This window comes from Gymnoscopelus microlampas, assembly GCF_963454915.1.
Source record: "Gymnoscopelus microlampas genome assembly, chromosome: 23".
NCBI lineage: Eukaryota > Metazoa > Chordata > Actinopteri > Myctophiformes > Myctophidae > Gymnoscopelus > Gymnoscopelus microlampas.
This window is the reverse complement of record NC_139960.1, coordinates 4,278,750-4,296,003: the sequence shown is the minus strand read 5'-3', so window position 1 is coordinate 4,296,003 and position 17,254 is coordinate 4,278,750. Positions and strand designations below refer to the sequence as shown.

The 17,254-nt window shown below is 40.6% G+C and overlaps 3 protein-coding genes across 3 annotated transcripts in view; all 3 read right to left on the bottom strand.

The window, feature by feature from the left end:
- cog5 (component of oligomeric golgi complex 5) overlaps window positions 1–7,078 on the bottom strand; it is an 89,870-nt gene extending 82,792 nt beyond the window's left edge. Inside the window, exons 1-5 of the mRNA XM_084050069.1 lie at window positions 7,015–7,078; window positions 5,596–5,735; window positions 4,300–4,357; window positions 3,293–3,347; window positions 2,445–2,514 (exon numbers count right to left, since the gene is read on the bottom strand). Of these exons, the coding sequence (XP_083906195.1) occupies window positions 2,445–2,514; window positions 3,293–3,347; window positions 4,300–4,357; window positions 5,596–5,735; window positions 7,015–7,060 (369 nt within the window). The 5' untranslated portion in view covers window positions 7,061–7,078. The remainder of the gene's footprint in view (window positions 1–2,444; window positions 2,515–3,292; window positions 3,348–4,299; window positions 4,358–5,595; window positions 5,736–7,014) is intronic.
- Window positions 7,079–10,505: 3,427 nt separating this feature from the next.
- LOC311040022 (endothelial differentiation-related factor 1 homolog) lies at window positions 10,506–11,042 on the bottom strand (the record flags this gene model as incomplete). The annotated part of the gene is made up of 1 exon (XM_084050095.1): window positions 10,506–11,042. One exon carries the CDS (start codon window positions 11,040–11,042, stop codon window positions 10,506–10,508), a length of 537 nt encoding a protein of 178 aa, XP_083906221.1.
- A 1,273-nt stretch (window positions 11,043–12,315) lies between these two features.
- On the bottom strand, window positions 12,316–16,260 carry ndufa5 (NADH:ubiquinone oxidoreductase subunit A5). The gene is made up of 5 exons (XM_084049763.1): window positions 16,209–16,260; window positions 14,765–14,809; window positions 14,067–14,183; window positions 13,268–13,333; window positions 12,316–12,512 (listed from the first exon to the last, which is right to left on the bottom strand). The coding sequence occupies exons 1-5, from the start codon at window positions 16,227–16,229 to the stop codon at window positions 12,411–12,413; spliced, it is 351 nt and encodes a 116-aa protein (XP_083905889.1). The 5' UTR covers window positions 16,230–16,260; the 3' UTR covers window positions 12,316–12,410.
- Between the last annotated feature and the right edge of the window lie 994 nt (window positions 16,261–17,254).

Below are 17,254 nucleotides of genomic sequence, written 5' to 3'. Positions count from 1 at the left end.
TTCTAGCGTAGTTGTGCGGATATTTCGAGTAATAGTAGTAATATAAGCACACACACACACACACACAGTGTGAACCCTCAGAACAGACCAAGCAGTCCAGGAGCGAGTCGCAGAATCACAGTGACCTTTCTTCAGACCACATTTTATCAATATTTAATCATTCTTCCCCGCGGCTGCACAAACAAGAGAGAGCGGGCCAGCAACGTTCCTACTCGGTTGCAAATGCACGCGTGCGACTGACTGTGCACGACTTGTCCACATGCAGAGTACAGCAGGTGTTTCTCAAGTCGCTGCGTGAGAGCACGTGCGTGCGTGCGTGCGTTACATGTGTGTGCATGATTATATATGCACCATCGCTTCAAGGACAGTTGTCAAGTATTTAATTGAGGCAGTGATTGAACACAGTGACAGCTTAACATTCTCTTATATGGAACATGTCGCCTCTGACAAGACGAGGTGCTATAAAACACACACAAGACAGTGATAAAGACTGGAGAGAATAAATATTATGCCTGAATAGCAGCCACTGGATATTGTCATAGACAGAACAGAATGGTTTCTCAACCTTTTTACGGTCCAAGGCCCACTTGAAAATCTTGAAAGCATTCGCGGCCCACCCAACTGACCACTTAACACTAGCCTCTGGGATCCAAATGACAAAAAAAAAATAAACAGTCATGGCAAATGAGAACTCTAAACCATGAGCTTTAGTCAGCCCAGGATTTCCTCAATGTAGCTATGTACATGTTCACATAAAAAAATCACACGCAGTGTGAAGAGAGTGGTGCCTTTGAATTAGTGTAACTGGTTGCATCCTTGTGTTGCAGCTGTTGAGGCCGTGCTCAAACATACGGACGGACGGACGGACGGACGGACGGACGGACAGACACACACACGGTCAAATGTAGGAGTGGTTGGCACCACTCAAAAAGGACAAGTTTGTGGCATATGAGCAATGGCAAAGTGGCAGCAGAGCAGCATATTTCACAAATGAGGAGCCAGCTATAACATTAGACAAAAGAGGAATGATTCAAACACATGAGCCATGCTAAAAGCAACACCGTTGCAGCTGCCAAATAATGCAGGAAGGACAGCTGGCCAAAAAACACAGTCTGTGTGAAGGCATAAATTAATAAGCGTATAATATCACTGCAAATAAACATGTGCATCCCAATGTCCAATAAAATGGGTGCTGGATCAACAAAAACAACTTTTGCCCCTCCCCCCCCCCCCCCCCCCCATATGGAGCGTGCATCTTTGCTCTGACAGTCTTGGGAAGATTCAAATGGATTCCCAAATGATCATATAATTGAAAAGCCCTCACAAGATAAGTCAAAGTACATATAGACATAAAACACTGGCTGAAAGCAGGATGAATGTAACAAAGTCAACATTAGGGGCTTTTATTCAAGGCTTTTATCCTTAGACACACTATCAATACTTATCTGCCTCCACGCAACACTTCCCCAAATAGTAGACTACATTTTAAGTGCACTTTGGAAAACAAGGTCAAACCAATTATGCTCTGCATAGGCGCTCACTGCATACATGTGCGAGACACGCACACACGCACGCACGCACGCACGCACGCACGCACGCACGCACGCACGCACGCACGCACGCACGCACGCACAGCAAGGGAGAGAGCGAGAGAAAGACAAGAAAATCAAGAAAATCAAGAATTAAAACAAAACATTGGGCGGGCAATCGGGCAGCTCTTATTGTCAGACCCAGATGGGTATTCTATGGCATTGGTTCTCAAAGTGGGGTCTGGGGACCCCAAGGGGTACTTGAGGGGGTTCGAGGGGGTCCCCAGCTAAATGATGGAACCAAATGGATAGGAACCAAATGGACCCTTATGGGTCTGTAACTCTGAGAGTGTACAAATGGAACCAAATGGACCCGTTAGGGTCCATTTGGTTCCATTTGTACACTCTCAGAGTTAAATGAACATTGGTTTTACAATATAAATTGGGGTCCCAGAGATAGAAATGCCATTAAATGGGGGTCAGTCGCCCTAATGCATGTCAAACTGGGGGTCCTTGAAATTAAAATGGTTGAAAATCACTGCTAGAATCTTCTCTTATGGGGGTCCTTGGCATATATTTTCAGATGGGGGTCCGCAGGGCCAATAGGTGTCAATTTGGGGGTCCTTGACATGAAAAAGTTTGAGAACCAAGGTTCTATGGCATGTATCACAATTCGAAGTTGGAGAACACGGGCCCAGTGGGTTCAGGGCAACATTATGGTCACTTAAGAAAGGTTGCCTTATATAAAATGTAATCCTATTATAAATGTAACTACTTTCAACCTGGCATCCATATTTTGGCCATTATACTGTAGGCAGAAAACCCCAGGGTTAACCCTGAAGTTACCTCACTAAAGCTCAAAATCCTGCTTCGTAGTGCATGGCTCAGATCTGTGTGTTGGGGCTTGGAGTTTACCTGCAGTCTGGCGAGTTGGGTAGTCCTGGCCACAATTTTGTTGTACGGGTCAACAATCTTAGTCCTTATCCTGTGTGAGAACACAAAGAGATTGTGCGAGAGCTTCAATAAGGACCCATGGCATTGAAACGTTTATCAGAAGACACCTCAATGCCTCCATACACTCAAAATAATCACCTGTGTGAGAGAGTCAATGGCAGAATTAGACCTCATGTGAGACACATGAGAGATTATTTCATACCCTTTCCTTATACATTTGTATACATACATATAGATAGAGAATGCACTGCAAAATCATTATAATGTATTATAGACGCGACCTTTAACCCATTGATACCTGGAACGCATCTGTGTCACTTTAGATTTAATTGGCTATTCAAAAATAGCAGATCTACAAGCTCATAGCGCGGCACCGAGTGCCGCGCTATGAGCTTGTAGATCTGCTATTTTTGAAAAATCGTGAAAAAACATTTTTTATATTTTTTTCAAAAAACTGTTAGGATTTAGAAAACATTTTAAGAATCGGACTCGGGCCTTAATGGGTTAAGTAAAGTGTTACCATATTTTTTTAATGACGTACCTCCCCTTTGGGTTATAATGGACAAAACAACAATCACAGAACTTCACAGGTTCTGGAAAGCTTCAGGTCATGGAAGGCTCTGAACAATTACATTCAAAGCCTTTCTATTTTGTGTGCAAAAAAATGAAATGGGAAAAACGGTGAAAGAAAGGGGTTTGCGTATTTCGTTTTGTTTTAAATGGCCACATCCACATAATGTGTTGAGATAAGGACTATGCAAGAGCCGACAACATCCTCTCTGCCTGAGGCTATAAAGACACGTGGTTACCTGTCAACGGCCCCCTGCAGAGCACTGATCCTCGTCTGCATCATCTGTAGGACCCCTGTCAGACACAACAACAGAATCATGGAGGAAAAAACATCTTTAAACACATGTTTTTGTTGTGTTTTGAACCTTGAACACTAGCATGCTTATGATGGGCATATAATGGACGTCATAACAGGCATTAAAACGATTCTCTTGCATTAGACAGCGGTCTCCCGCAAAATTGTTTTTGCATTGGATTTTTCCTCCTTGGGATCTGTACGACTCTCCACTTTTTCGTGTGGCATGCATGTCATAGCAGGCAAACATTCTGTGAAAATAATAGGCAAACATTTGGCACAACTAGCTCATCTAAAAGCTCACAATGCTTGTAGATCAGCTGTTTTCAGCGAAGGGATTTGGTGTAGACTAGAGGGAAAATAAGGGGGCCAGGTCAGACCCATGCAGGACCCCAGACAACGATTCATGCATTCCCAATAGGCAGCCTGTGGGCCAATTGTGCTGCCCCCTGTGCCCCGTCATAACATCTATCTATCCATATATGGGCATAAAGGGACACAGGCAGACAGGCAGATACAGAGATCTCCATATATGGGCATAAAAGGGACAGACAGACAGAGAGACGGGTACAACAGGTACAATGGGTATTGCATAAACAGGTAGGGCATGCATTCCAAATTTGCATCGTTCCTGACTTGTATCGTTCCCAAATAGGCCGGTGCCATAATAGTAAGATAATGATAGTAATAATAATAATGGAAAGAGCAGTAACAACACTATCTGCGCATAAAAAAACTAAAACCCTTGGTATTCTAGACATAATTTGGCCCTTGGGTAAAACGCATTGGGGAAGTGGTTAACAAGACATGCTGGTTGATTTGTGTGGTTCTACTTTAAGACACTATCTCCCTCTTGTGGTCAGTCCTGAGATGTGCTGACAGCGACGTTGGCACTACTGGACACAAAAAGAAAATGTGCTCCTTTATGATGGTGGTAGAATCATGCTTTACCTTCAAGAGACTCTATCCCAGTTGCTTGAGCCAGTAAGTCTTCATGTCTGGCCACCACCTGAGCAGCAGTATGAGTACAATTTCAAAATCAATTACATTAAATACATTAAAAGACCACTTCACACATTTTCAACCTATCTTCATATAGTTGGTCCTCACTAATGCTCATGATAAAATGGTAATTTTTGTCTATCCGGTCTGTGTCTCAGAGGAGGGCTGTGTGGACACTTCACAAACCAGTGACATCATCGATGGGGAATCCAAGCTAATAGAAACTGCAGGCTTTCTATTCCTGGAAAGTTGGCATGCTATAATTAAAACCATTGTTCTCACGTAAAAAAAATTTTTTTTTTTTAAATATATTGTTTGAAAGCAAAACGTCTAATGGTGATGTCACTGGTAGGCGTGTTTCTGGAGTGTCCACAGCCCTCTTATGAGACACAGACAGAGTAGACAAAAATGGTACCATTTTATCATGAGCACTAGTGAGGACCAATTATATGAAGATTAAAAATGGGTGAAGTCGTCCTATAAGTGCATAATCATGAAAAAGCTAAATAGTAACAAAATGCTGTTAACAGTTTAAGCAAACAAACACTTTCGAAATTTACAAGCACGATCTACAAGCTCACAAAGCGGTCACGGTGCAAGCTTGTAGATTGGCTATTTTTGTACACCACCATTGTGCAACAAAGAATTAGGCTATACAGGGTTAAGTGGCTAGCCAGACTAATTATCCTCGGTTATTTAAAAAAATCTATTAGAATGTTTTTGTGTCGATTCATTGATATAAGAAATCAATTAACCTACATGAGCAAGATTAACCCATTAAGACCTGGAACTGTGTCATTTTTAGATTTGAGCTGAAAAACATTATTTTACACTTTGGGCTATTCAAAAATAGCAGATATACAAGCTCATAGCGCGGCACCGAGTGCCGCGCTATGAGCTTGTAGATCTGCTATTTTTGAAAAATTGTGAAAATGTGTGCAAATCTTTGAAATATATATATTTTTAAAGCGAACATTTTTAACTCAAATCTTTGTTTCCGGGGGTTCCTGGAACAAAATATTTTGATGGGGGTCTGCGGCCAAATACATATAATTTTGGGGGTCCTTGACATGAAAAAGTTTGAGCACCACTGATATAGAAACATATGTTTTTTCGGAATACTGTTGAGATTTAGGAGACGTGTAGAATTGGCTTCAGGTCCCAATGGGTTAAGTCGGGTATTGGCCCTGAAATATATTGGTTTGACATATGTTCAGTGAATTGTCCAGCCCTAGACTGGTGTACCTGGCTGTGTAGCTCCTTGTCCAGCTGGCTGATGCCCTGTGCCAGCTTTGCCAGCTGCTCAGCGATGAAAGCATGGTGGAGGGCCTGAGCAGTGTACGTCTTCACATCAAAGTCCCCCGTCAAGAAATCAACGTAGCATTCTACAACCACAAAGAATATATATTGTATATATTAGCAGTCTAGGAAGCTTCTCGGAATATAAAACCTCATCCTTTTGTCAAACTGACACAGGCGGTAGCAGAGCAGAGATTATTCTTTCTTTTTTTAATTAGAAACAAAACAATAAATACATTGTTTATCAATCATTTCCCTCTATAGCAGCAGTCATCAGCCAGACTGGAGTCGTGTGGTGGTGTTTACCTGAAGAAATACACTGCCCTCTTGCTGTGTTTTGATGTTGTCAGTTTGTTTTGGTAGATGGGGGTGTTTTTGGCAAACAAAACTGCTGGTGTAGAGGGAAATGATTGGTGTGTATGTGTGTATGCGTGCGTGCGTACGTGTGTGTATTTATATACACACACAACTACACATAGATATTTGTTTTGTTATGTAATCACAGTGCAGTAACATAATAAGTAATAAGTAACATACTATGACTTTAAAATAGATAGTACTCATTGCTATAGAGTGTTTGTTCAGTAACAGGAGTCTCTTTGTCTCTCCAGCTCTTTATTAAACAAAAAAAGCATTTCAGGTCAGGATACCAATTTTGTCCAATCGTGATAGAGAGCTCAGACAGGATACAGATTAAACAAGTGAAATGGGAAGTGATGACACAAAGAAATGAGCTGACCAGATTGGAACTGGAACATTACAAACATGAAGCTGATAAATGGGTACTCTCTCCTGATTGGCTGAAATGTTGTCACCTACCTGAACATTTATTTTCTGTTTAATAAAGATCTGGAGAGACAGGAAGACTCCTGTTACTGAACAAACACTCTATAGCAATGAGTACTATCAGAATATAGTGCTTTTTTTTTTTTTTAAGCCTTTTTGTTTTAACCAAAACAATATCACTTACCCTACATTTAAGACCATTTTTCAAATATTGTATGTTTTAACATTTTGGACAAAATAGCCACTTTTACATCGAGGTGCCCAGATGTCCCTATAATGCCCACCTATCCTGTATCAAAGCTTGTAGATCTGTTATTCTCGGCAAGCGACACCATCACGCGATTAATTTGAGCTTTCATTTATGGATACACATTAAACCCCCCCAGAAAGTCATCATACACCATGGAAACTGGATCCAACAACTATTACTGCCTACAGACACAGGGTTCAAATTCAATCAATGACGTATTTCGCGGAATCAATGAGCAAAACAACATGAACGTGGGTACGTCGTAACACAATGCTCGAGCAGGATTAATATATGAGTACATTTTGAGCTTTGTGGTTGTTTCTTTTTACCATCTTTCAGAAGTGAATTCGTGGAAGCTGCTCCGTTCCCCTCCATGTTGACACTTCATCAGTGACGCACAACACATGCGACAAGACACAGTGACAAGCTGTCTCCGTTCGCCCTCTGGTGGACATCACGGTGAATCGACCGTTATATTATACCTCTATGGCAGGGGTCTTCAACATGGGGTCCGGGACCCCTAGGGGGTCCTCAGAGTTACTACAGGGGGGTCGCCAAATCTTTGTCATTTTTACATTAACCACTTCAACCAAGCATCCCTATTCTGAGGAGAACTTTAGCCAAGAATAGCAGATCTACAAGCGCACAACGCCTTTCGGCAAAGAGGTTTGGTGTGGGGGGGGGGGGGGGGGGGGGGGAGCAGACCAAGTACAGAGTGGGTCAAGTCTATTTAGTATGGACGGTTTATGTGGTTAAAAGTCTGAAAATACACGTTAACATGAATCCAACACTGATGACAGTGTCTGTCAAACAAGTCTATGAAGCTATCTATGAAATCTATGAAAAGATTATATTCTATACAATATATATTGGGGGTCCCTGCTTTATCTCTCTCTCGTTGAAGACCCCTGCTCTATGGAATGGACTTGTCGACTCAGGGAGGCAGATTTCAAACTTGAATGAAACATGTCAGTGGTGGAGGTAACCACCCTACTTATTGGGATGATTTCTTTTGAGTGGTGCCGAAGGCAACCACTCCTATACATGACTTTGTCCGTGTGTCAGTATGTATGTATGTATGTATGTATGTATGTATGTCTGTCCACAAACATTGATGACAACATCAATACGGGGGTCAATACGGGGCTCATCAAAGGCACCACTCACTTCACACAGGGTGTGATTTTCACTTAAAAGGTAGTTTAAGTGTATTTGTTTGGTTAAAATACGTGTTATATAGCTCTATATTCTGATAGTACTCATTGTTATATAGAGTGTTTGCAACGTGAGTCTCCCATGTCTCTCCAGCGCTTTATAAAACAGAAAATGCATTTTCAGGTCAGGATACCAATTTTATCCAATAATGATCGAGAACTCACACAGGATAAAGATTAACCAAGTGCAATTGGAAGTGATGACACAAAGAAATGAGCAGACAAAATTGGAACTGGAACATTATGAAAATGAAGCTGATGAATGGGTACTCTCTCCTGATTGGCTGGCATTTTGTCACCTACCTGAAAATGTATTTTCTGTTTAATAAAGTGATATTTTTTGGTTAAAACAAAAAGGCTTTTATTAAAAGGTTAAAGCACTATTATTATTCTGATAGTACTCATTGCTGTGGAGTGTTTGTTCAGTAACAGGAGTCTTCCTGCCTCTCCAGATCTTTATTAAACAGAAAATAAATGTTCAGGTAGGTGACAACATTTCAGCCAATCAGGAGATACCAATTTATCAGCTTAATTTTTGTAATGTTCCAGTTCCAATCTGGTCAGCTCATGATGTATTTGTGTCATCACTTCCAATTTCACTTGTTTAATCTGTATCCTGTCTGAGCTCTCTATCACGATTGGATAAAATTGGTATCCTGACCTGAAAATGCATGTTCTGTTTAATAAAGAGCTGGAGAGACATGGGAGACTCCTTTACTGAACAAACACTCTATAGCAATGACTATCAGACTATCAGAATATAGAACTATTTAACACTTATGTTAACCAATGTAAATCACTTACCCTACCTTTAAAGAGCTGGAGAGACAGATAGATCTATCACAATATAGTGCATTAACCTTTTAACAAAAACCTTTTTGTTTTAACCAAAACATATCACTTATCAAGTAAAACTAATAAAACAATATAAAAAAGACTGTAACACCGTATTAGTATTTAAACTTTACTTGTGAGCTTTTAGCTGGTTGGCTATTTTTGAATACACTATTATATAAAAACAAAAAATATGTAAATGTAAATGTACTTGGGTAAATGTATTTATAGTTACTTTCCGCCACTGATTCCTACCAGCTCAAAGCATCTGATAATGTCTGCTCACTCTGGCCTACATTTTGGTGAAAGTTGCAAAGTGTTACACATGGCACATAGACAAATTTGTTATGAATTTCCAAAAGATTCAAACTAGAGATGATGGTTGCTGTAGCACCACACCATCTGGCCCACAATGCGTTTATTTTATAGGCCCAGAATGCACAAGAGGCATAAAGAGGCATAGATACAGACAGATGCACACAGATATCTCCATATATGAGCAAAAGGGATACAGCTGGTCTGGACAGATAACATCAGAGACATATCTCCATATGGGCATAAAAGCAAGCTCCAAGGTCACAAACAGAATTCGGACAATATGTCAAGTTATTTTACATTGTGTATGTGATGTCCCACCGCTCAGGCCGGGTGAGGCCTTTGAGGCCTGACAATCTGGTTTCAAATGGTCTCCATATACTGTATGGGCACATCACGTCTCAGACCCGATGAAGACCCACAGCGGTCGAAACGTTGTCATACTCTTTGAATACATTTTTCTCCTTACAGTAAGATACAGTGTGCGAACTTTACTTCCTTCTTCTCCACATCACGTCTGTGACATAACAAGACAAAGTGTCCCAAACCATGACAATTCGCAAAAAAAAAAAAAGAAATGGAGAAGAAAAAAAAAAGTTTATCATGTTCTATTAGCTCGGCATTGCTTTCAGCGTTGTTTGGTTAAGTAAGCGCAATCTTTTTCAACACTAGAAAATCCAGTACTATGTTGCGCTTATCAGAGCAATGGCCACCAAGTTATGGCCATTTGAAGTGTTAAACACTGCTGTAGCCCCTGGTGTGACTATTGTCATGGCAGACCCCTGAACAGTGTTTGTGCCAAGGTTGTTGCAGATTGGAGCTACGGTGCGCCTGTGGCCCCTGGTGTGACTATATTCAAGGCAAACCCCATAGCGTTTGTGCCAAATTTGGTGCAGATTGGTGCAACGGTGTGCCTGTGGCAGACCCCTGACCAATGTTTGTGCCATGTTTGGTGCGGATCAGGCAAAGGTGCTAGTCTGTTTGTGACGTCCACCGTCGATCCGACCCACCCACTCACTCACCCTCTGGGTGATTTTCAAAAGAATGTAAAAGCAAAAAAAAAAAAAAAATTGCAGATCTACAAGCTCACAACAGGTCACATCACAATGTGTTTTGAGCTTGTTTTTCACTATTTTTGAAATGGGGATTCATTGGTTATCTCATAATGTATCTTTGTAAGTTTGGGTCCCAGGGAGACATCTTTTGTGTCTTCGGCTGAAAAGTTTGAGAGCCCCTGTGTTATATGAACAGAGCATTTGGTGGGCTGTACAATGTTTTTTTTTAAATCACCTTTCCTGCCTTTGTCAGAAAAAAGTGGGCCGATGGCTCAGGGCTGGAGAGTCCTGTACCAGATGCCAGCGGAACACGCAGACATCCTCATGCATTGTGAAAACACCTTAAATGGGTTCAGGTACAAAAGGTGTGGGGAAGAGCTCCTTTAAAGGCTTCGTCTGTTTTTACTTCTTGGATTTAATTGGGTCTAAAGGTTGGCCAATGTCTTTCCCTCGCAGCTTCAACCCAATGACTCGTTCTATCTTACCCATGACCTGGTTGTTTGGAATTGCTTTCCCACTTTCATATTCAGCAATGACCTGAGCCTTCTCGTTGATTTTAGTGCTGAGGTCTTTCTGGGACAGGCCTTTCTCCTGTCTTCCCCGCTGGATGACCTTGCCCACCTCCAGGGGAACCTTTTGGTGGCGCAGTTCTTCTGACTCGCCGTCCAAGATGGCTGTGTTCTTGGTCACAATGTGCTGCTTGTTCTCCCCTGCAGCATATTTCTTTGTTGTCTCGATTTCCACCCCGCGTCTTTGAGCAGCAGTAATGGCTTCCTTGGAATTGGGGGGAGCAGTCTTCCTGTTCTTCCTCAAGACGGTCACGGTGTCCCAGTCAGATTGGGACGTTGTCTGTCTTTGAGCAGTAGTAACGGCTTCCTTGGATTTGGGGGAGGCAGTCGGCTTTTTCTTCGTCACGGTGTCCCAGCCAGATTCGGACATTTCTCACGTTATTGGATACCCTGTAAAACTATGCACAAGAAAAAATTAATTGTTGTGTTTGATAAATCTACTATCGTCAGAACAGAAATGTTTCTTCCGGAAACATTCTCCATTTAGACCAACTTATATAGGTCCACTTTGCGTCACGGTGACGTCACTGTAATGACATCATTGTGCGTGTGTGATAACTTAACTGGAAGTCTGAGATGGACATGGAAGCCATGGCGTTCTAAGGTCTCGTCTTGTTTCTACAGTCATATTTGTTTTAAGAAGTTTCTAAATTAAACACTGGTTAACATGGCTGAGGCAGCATAGAGGAAAAACAAATGCCTGCCTGATAAGAACTTTCTGGTGATGTCAATAGAACTCTAGTCGTCTCCACAAGCGAGCCTCAAGATCTTCAGTGACCCCTCACACCACCTATGGGCACAACTTACTATAGGGAGCAATTTCATACACGCTTAATTCATGATTAACGCATACATTAATTCACCATTAGTTTATAATGAATTCATCACTAATTCCTGTTAATTAATCATGAAATCAATATTACTTAACCAATGTTAATATATCATTAGTTAAGGGCCACATGTGGTGGGTTTGTAGATCTGCTTTTTCTCGTGGCCCAGGATGAGCGCTCATAGGCGGGTAAGAATAGTGAGGAGAGTCGGTATCTGGTGGTAGTGTTTCCAAAACGTCCATGTGGTGCATTGCTGTGTGTTAGGCTGACGGGGGTCTCCCAAGTTGGACTGGCTCACTGGAACACCGGTTCCACCGGTTCTTTCTACTATTACGCCCTTTAACATGTGCCTCTATGTGCTTAGCTAGTCTCGCATAGGCAGACGACCGGATATCTGCGACAATCTTTGTAAGTCTGGCCTAGTGAGAGTAGTATGTTCTTGTGTATACAATACATATTTTTTTGTAATATCTCATCATGGGCATCAACAAGACAGATACATTTGTGTATGCGAATTATTGATATCATAAACAATCTATCAATGGACAATCTATTTTCCTTGTCCATTTGCCAACTTAATAATTAAACCATATTCTTTCATTAATTCAAAACAAAATCCTTTAAGAATCTAATGTGAATATCTATGGTATTGGTGGATCTGTCTTAGAATGTGCCAACTTTCAGTCTTTCTAGTAGAACTTATCTGGTTGTAATGTTGTGCATGTAAATCACAGCCATATGATACGACATATCAGGAAACATTGTTGTTTTCCTTAAGGCTTTTTTTTTTAAATGAAGAGCATATATAATTCATTTATTTTTATATTTGTACATTTATTTATAAGTATGGCATGGATCTCACACACAAATTAACAGATATATAATATTACAATAAATAATATCAGTGTTTAGATGGGCCATTTCCACTGGTTGGTAGGGGGTTCTTCAATGAGTGGTTCCCATGGCTTCCACTCTGACATTTTTCTGGACAGAGCCAACTCACACTCCGCCTGCAAAGAAGGGAGGACACAACATTGCAAATCAAAAAAGGGAAAAGGGCTTGATTTTATAAAGGGGATATGGATTGATTGATTGATGTACTTTATTTAGTAAGACATGAGAACAGTACATGGCAGTACATAACAGTACATGGAAGTACAAATTCGCAATACAAGGTCTACTAAACTGGATAGCTCAGTTAAGCACGTAGCTTGTTTAAGATGAGATCCCCATGCACACAAATCATGTTGATGACTGTTTACATACAATATATTTATATTTTAAACACTGAATTGTGGAAACAAAAGTAGCGTCAGGTATTTCTGCCATGCGACACCATCATACCACTTCGTTCAGATGCAGGTGCGTTGGACAATGACAACTGAAGCCAACATGAAAAAGGTTTTTCATGGACAAAAATCCCACACACTGCTCTTGCTCAGCATTTATTCAAATTGACAGATGATTCGGTCCCTCTGGACATTCATCAAGAGTGTCTAGACACTCTTACCATGATGCGACACCATAATACTAAGGCTTAAAGGAATAGTTCACCCCAAAATTTGATGACCAGTGGCCGTTCCGGTAGGAGACACAAAGGAGACTCTTTGTGTCTCCTACCGGAACCGCTGTCGGTCATCACATTATAGCTTAGGAATGCGACAAAAACAAAAGAATATCCATGAATTCAACTATCTCTTTAAGTAGTTAAAGTGAGGTTCAACAGTGAGTCAGTTGTGGTGTCAGTCAGTGAAAAGTGACCTACCTGGAAAATGACCTCCTCGATCTGACCACAGTTAATCTTCTGCTCCAGCTTCCCAACATCCAGCTCCTTTGAATCGATAAGAGGAGACTTAATTGATCAATCTGATTGAACACCAACAACACTCAACTCTCTCAAACAGAAATAATTTCACCAACAATCAACTGAAGTGTAGGGCTGTCACAATTATTACATAATCGTGTAATAGCAATTATTTGAGATAGTCGCAATTATTTTACATAATCGTCAAACCTAACGCGTCACTTCGTGCCGCGTTGTGAACTTGTAGATCAGCTATTTCCTCTATCTTTTTAAAGTATAAAGTCATACGTTTTGATTACAAAGCCTTAAAAAAACATGAATGTAATTTTGATTCATATGTTCAATGCTACAAACACAATTAAATCGTTAATCGCAATTATTTGTATTACAATCGTCAACTTTATTTCTGTACAAATAACTGTTTGCGCTTCACGGTCTTATGTGAATACTGCTAGGCCTCTTTATACATATTTTACTCAACTCTACCTCATTAAGATAACCAGTCCATAAAATGTATGATTGTTGCATCCATATTCTGGGGCGAACATTAGCCAACAAAACTGCTGATCTACAAGCTCAGTACGCGTCGCAATGTGACAAGTGAGCTTGTAGATCGGCTAGATTTTGGCAAAGCGATTTGGTGTAGAGGGAAAAAAGTGGTCCAAGTATAGAGCCAATTCAGGTGTGATTTACTAAGTCTCGACTAGAGGGTTTAAGTGGTTAATAGTCTATACGATGCTAGTGTGACATTGGCACGTACCGTTTTGACGAACTGGAAGCGATCGTTGACCAGCTGTTCGGTGTATTTTCTGTAGGCAGCGTCCTGAGGCATGGTCTGCACCGATGCCAGGATCTTGGTGTACAGAATCCTCAGGCGCTGTGGTGAACACAAACATGGTTGAAGGAGTACAACATTATCAAAGTATTTGATACACGCAAAGATTCAAGGAGCATAATGGGCTCTTTACAATTTTGCATGTAAAACTTTCTAGATTTATAGACAAACATAGCTCCAGTTTAACTTAGTGAAAATAGCCGATCTACAAGCTACAAGCTACAAGCTGAGTGGCTCGGAGCTCGTTCTTGAAATGTTATTTGAAATGTGATTATATAAAAAATAATAGATCATTGTAGCCCTACATGTCATTGCTGGTGATTCAGGTTTAGTTGCCATATCGTTGCTGTTGGGCAGAAATCTCGTACCTCCATACTCTTTCTTTTTTGTAAATGAATGCCCTCGTTCATCATACAAGAGTTTCGCACAAAAGTAGTCTTCAAGCTCGCATCGACGCATATTTTCACTACTTTAAATGGTTTAAAAAAGGAACGGTTTTGGACATACATGGTTTCCACCTGACAGCAACGTTATCAACAGAAACCCTACTTAACTTAAGCACTTAATGCTCCTGCATTTTGGGGAGACCCAAAATCACTGTCTGCCTGTGAGTCTCCTCTTACCTCATGAGGATTCTGGGACACAGCCAGGCCCACCAGCCCTGTGGTCTAAAAGGAAGCAGATAAGACAAACATTTTTTTTTTAAACTTCAAAACTCCACAAGTTTTATAGTCATTATTCCCAACTGCTTTTACATATTGCCCATGTCTATTGCCAGAAAACATTAAGCAAAAAAAGAAAGAAAAAAGTGGGGTCCGGGGACCATCAGCGTTCCTTGAGGGGATTCCAAATGGTCCCTTATAATGAATTTGTATAGCGCTTTTCCAAATATAATTACAAAATGCTTTACAGAACAAGGTAAAAGAGCAGTACAACAAGATAAGATCAGTCAGTGTCTGATCTTACTTCAAGTCTGTAACTCAGAGTTATGGGGGTCCTTCAAATTAAAGGGTCTGAGAACCACTGGTTTATATACCAACTCCAGCCAGTACAATTTTCCAACAACCTGTTCAAGACTTTGATTGTGGATTTACAGAATCACAGAATATGTGTGTACAAAACTGGGGTAGAAGAACTTTGTCATTAGTCCCAACAGCTCAAATACAGCATTGAGGCTGTAGGTCAAAGTCTCATACAACCTGGATTTGTGTGGATATATCTAATCAGGCAGCAGAGTTTGAACTTCAAAAATGATACAATAGGCTGCCTATTAAAAGCCTTGCCTTGAGAAGCTGTTCATCCACACTAGAACATAAACACTGACAGAATATAGAACAAACATCATTCTATTCAATTTGATTACGTCTTGCCATTATATTAACCACCATAGATTGCACAACTGTGCTTCGTCCTTGCATAAAAACCTGTATTTCAACTCAAGCCAAAATGAACAGGGTAAGATTATTGTGATAATCTTGTTCTTTAGCTCATTGATTCTCAAAGTGGGGTCCGGGGACCCCCAGGGGTCATTGAGGGAGTTCCAGGGGGTCCCCAGCTAAATGATGGATAGTTAGGAACCAAATGGACCCTTATGGGTATGTAACTCAGAGAGTGTACAAATGGAACCAATATAAATTGGGGTCCCAGAGATAGAAATGTTATTAAATGGGGGTCCGTAGCCCTAATGCATGTCAAACTGGGGGTCCTTGAAATAAAATGGTTGAGAATCACTGCTAGAGCCATACAAAATCGTCTCTTATGGGGGGTCCCTGGCATATCTTTTCAAATGGGGGTCCGCAGGCTAATAAGTGTCAATTTGGGGGTCCTTGGCATGACAAAGTTTGAGAACCACTGCTTCAGCTAGTGCTAGCAATGCCATAGTAGCATATCTGCTAGCTTACTGGTTAACACGACCTACGCCGTTTGTCTTGGTTTAAATAGAACCAATTAATTCTATAACCGTATGAATATTAGCATACAGAACAGGCTTAGTTCACGAGACTGTATTAACAATACACACACGTACAGTGTGTTATAACCAAACAATAACATGACCTCCATACGTACCTTCTTTAGCAGTCCAGCCATCACTGATGTCAGTTGTTTGCTGCTGCTTGTTCCGGCCACTCAATATGACGTCAGCATATACTCAGTGGTGGAAGAAGTACTCGATTTTTTTTTACTTGAGTATCAATGATGCAATGTCGAAATACTCTGTTAAATACTCTGTAAAAGTCCGGAATTCAAAATTTACTCGAGTAAAAGTGCAAAAGTATTGGTATCAAAATGTACTTAAAGTACCAAAAGTACTCTGTGCACAATGTCCCATTTCTAGTTTTCAAATGTATGAACATCTTTTGAAAATAGCAGATCTTGTAGATCGGCTAATGTATGTTTTGTAATAATAATCAAAACCTACAAAGTAACTAGTAACTGAACCTTTCAAATAATTATAGTGGAGTAAAAGTACAATATTTGGATCCGAGATGTAGTGGAGCAGAAGTAAAAGTATCGGAAATTAAGTAAAGTACAAATACCTCAACATTTTATTTTTTATAGTACTTAAGTAAATGTACTTAGTACTTTCCACCACTGGTTAAAGGTTATATAAAATGAGTTAAATAGCTCTGTATTCTGAAAGACATGATCCGACTAAATTGAGTACCGTTTCCTGATTGGCTGAAATTGGAGACCCAAGCAAATACTTATTGTCAGTGTATCCAAGAGCTGGAGAAGCAAGGAGACACCTGTTACTGAACACACACTCTAAAGCGGTGGCATAGCATTATGTCTACCTGCTTAATTTTATCTGTATAACGCATAAGTATCTACGCTGTAAGGTCAAATACCGGGGTTAGAACAGAGGGTGGCAAATTCTGGGATTAGTCAAAGGTCTTTTAAGATGAAGTCTTGGAGAGTGTTGATTCTGGGGATCATCTTTGTCACTATGATTCAGCCATATCCAAATATAGAGTCCACAACGTCAGACTTAACTATGTCAGTTAGCTCTGCACATGGAAAATGTGGCACTTTACACCACTTTGTGTGTGTGTGTATGATGAGTCACTGTCACAATCGTAGGCAGCAAAATATGAAAACAATGAGAAACAAAA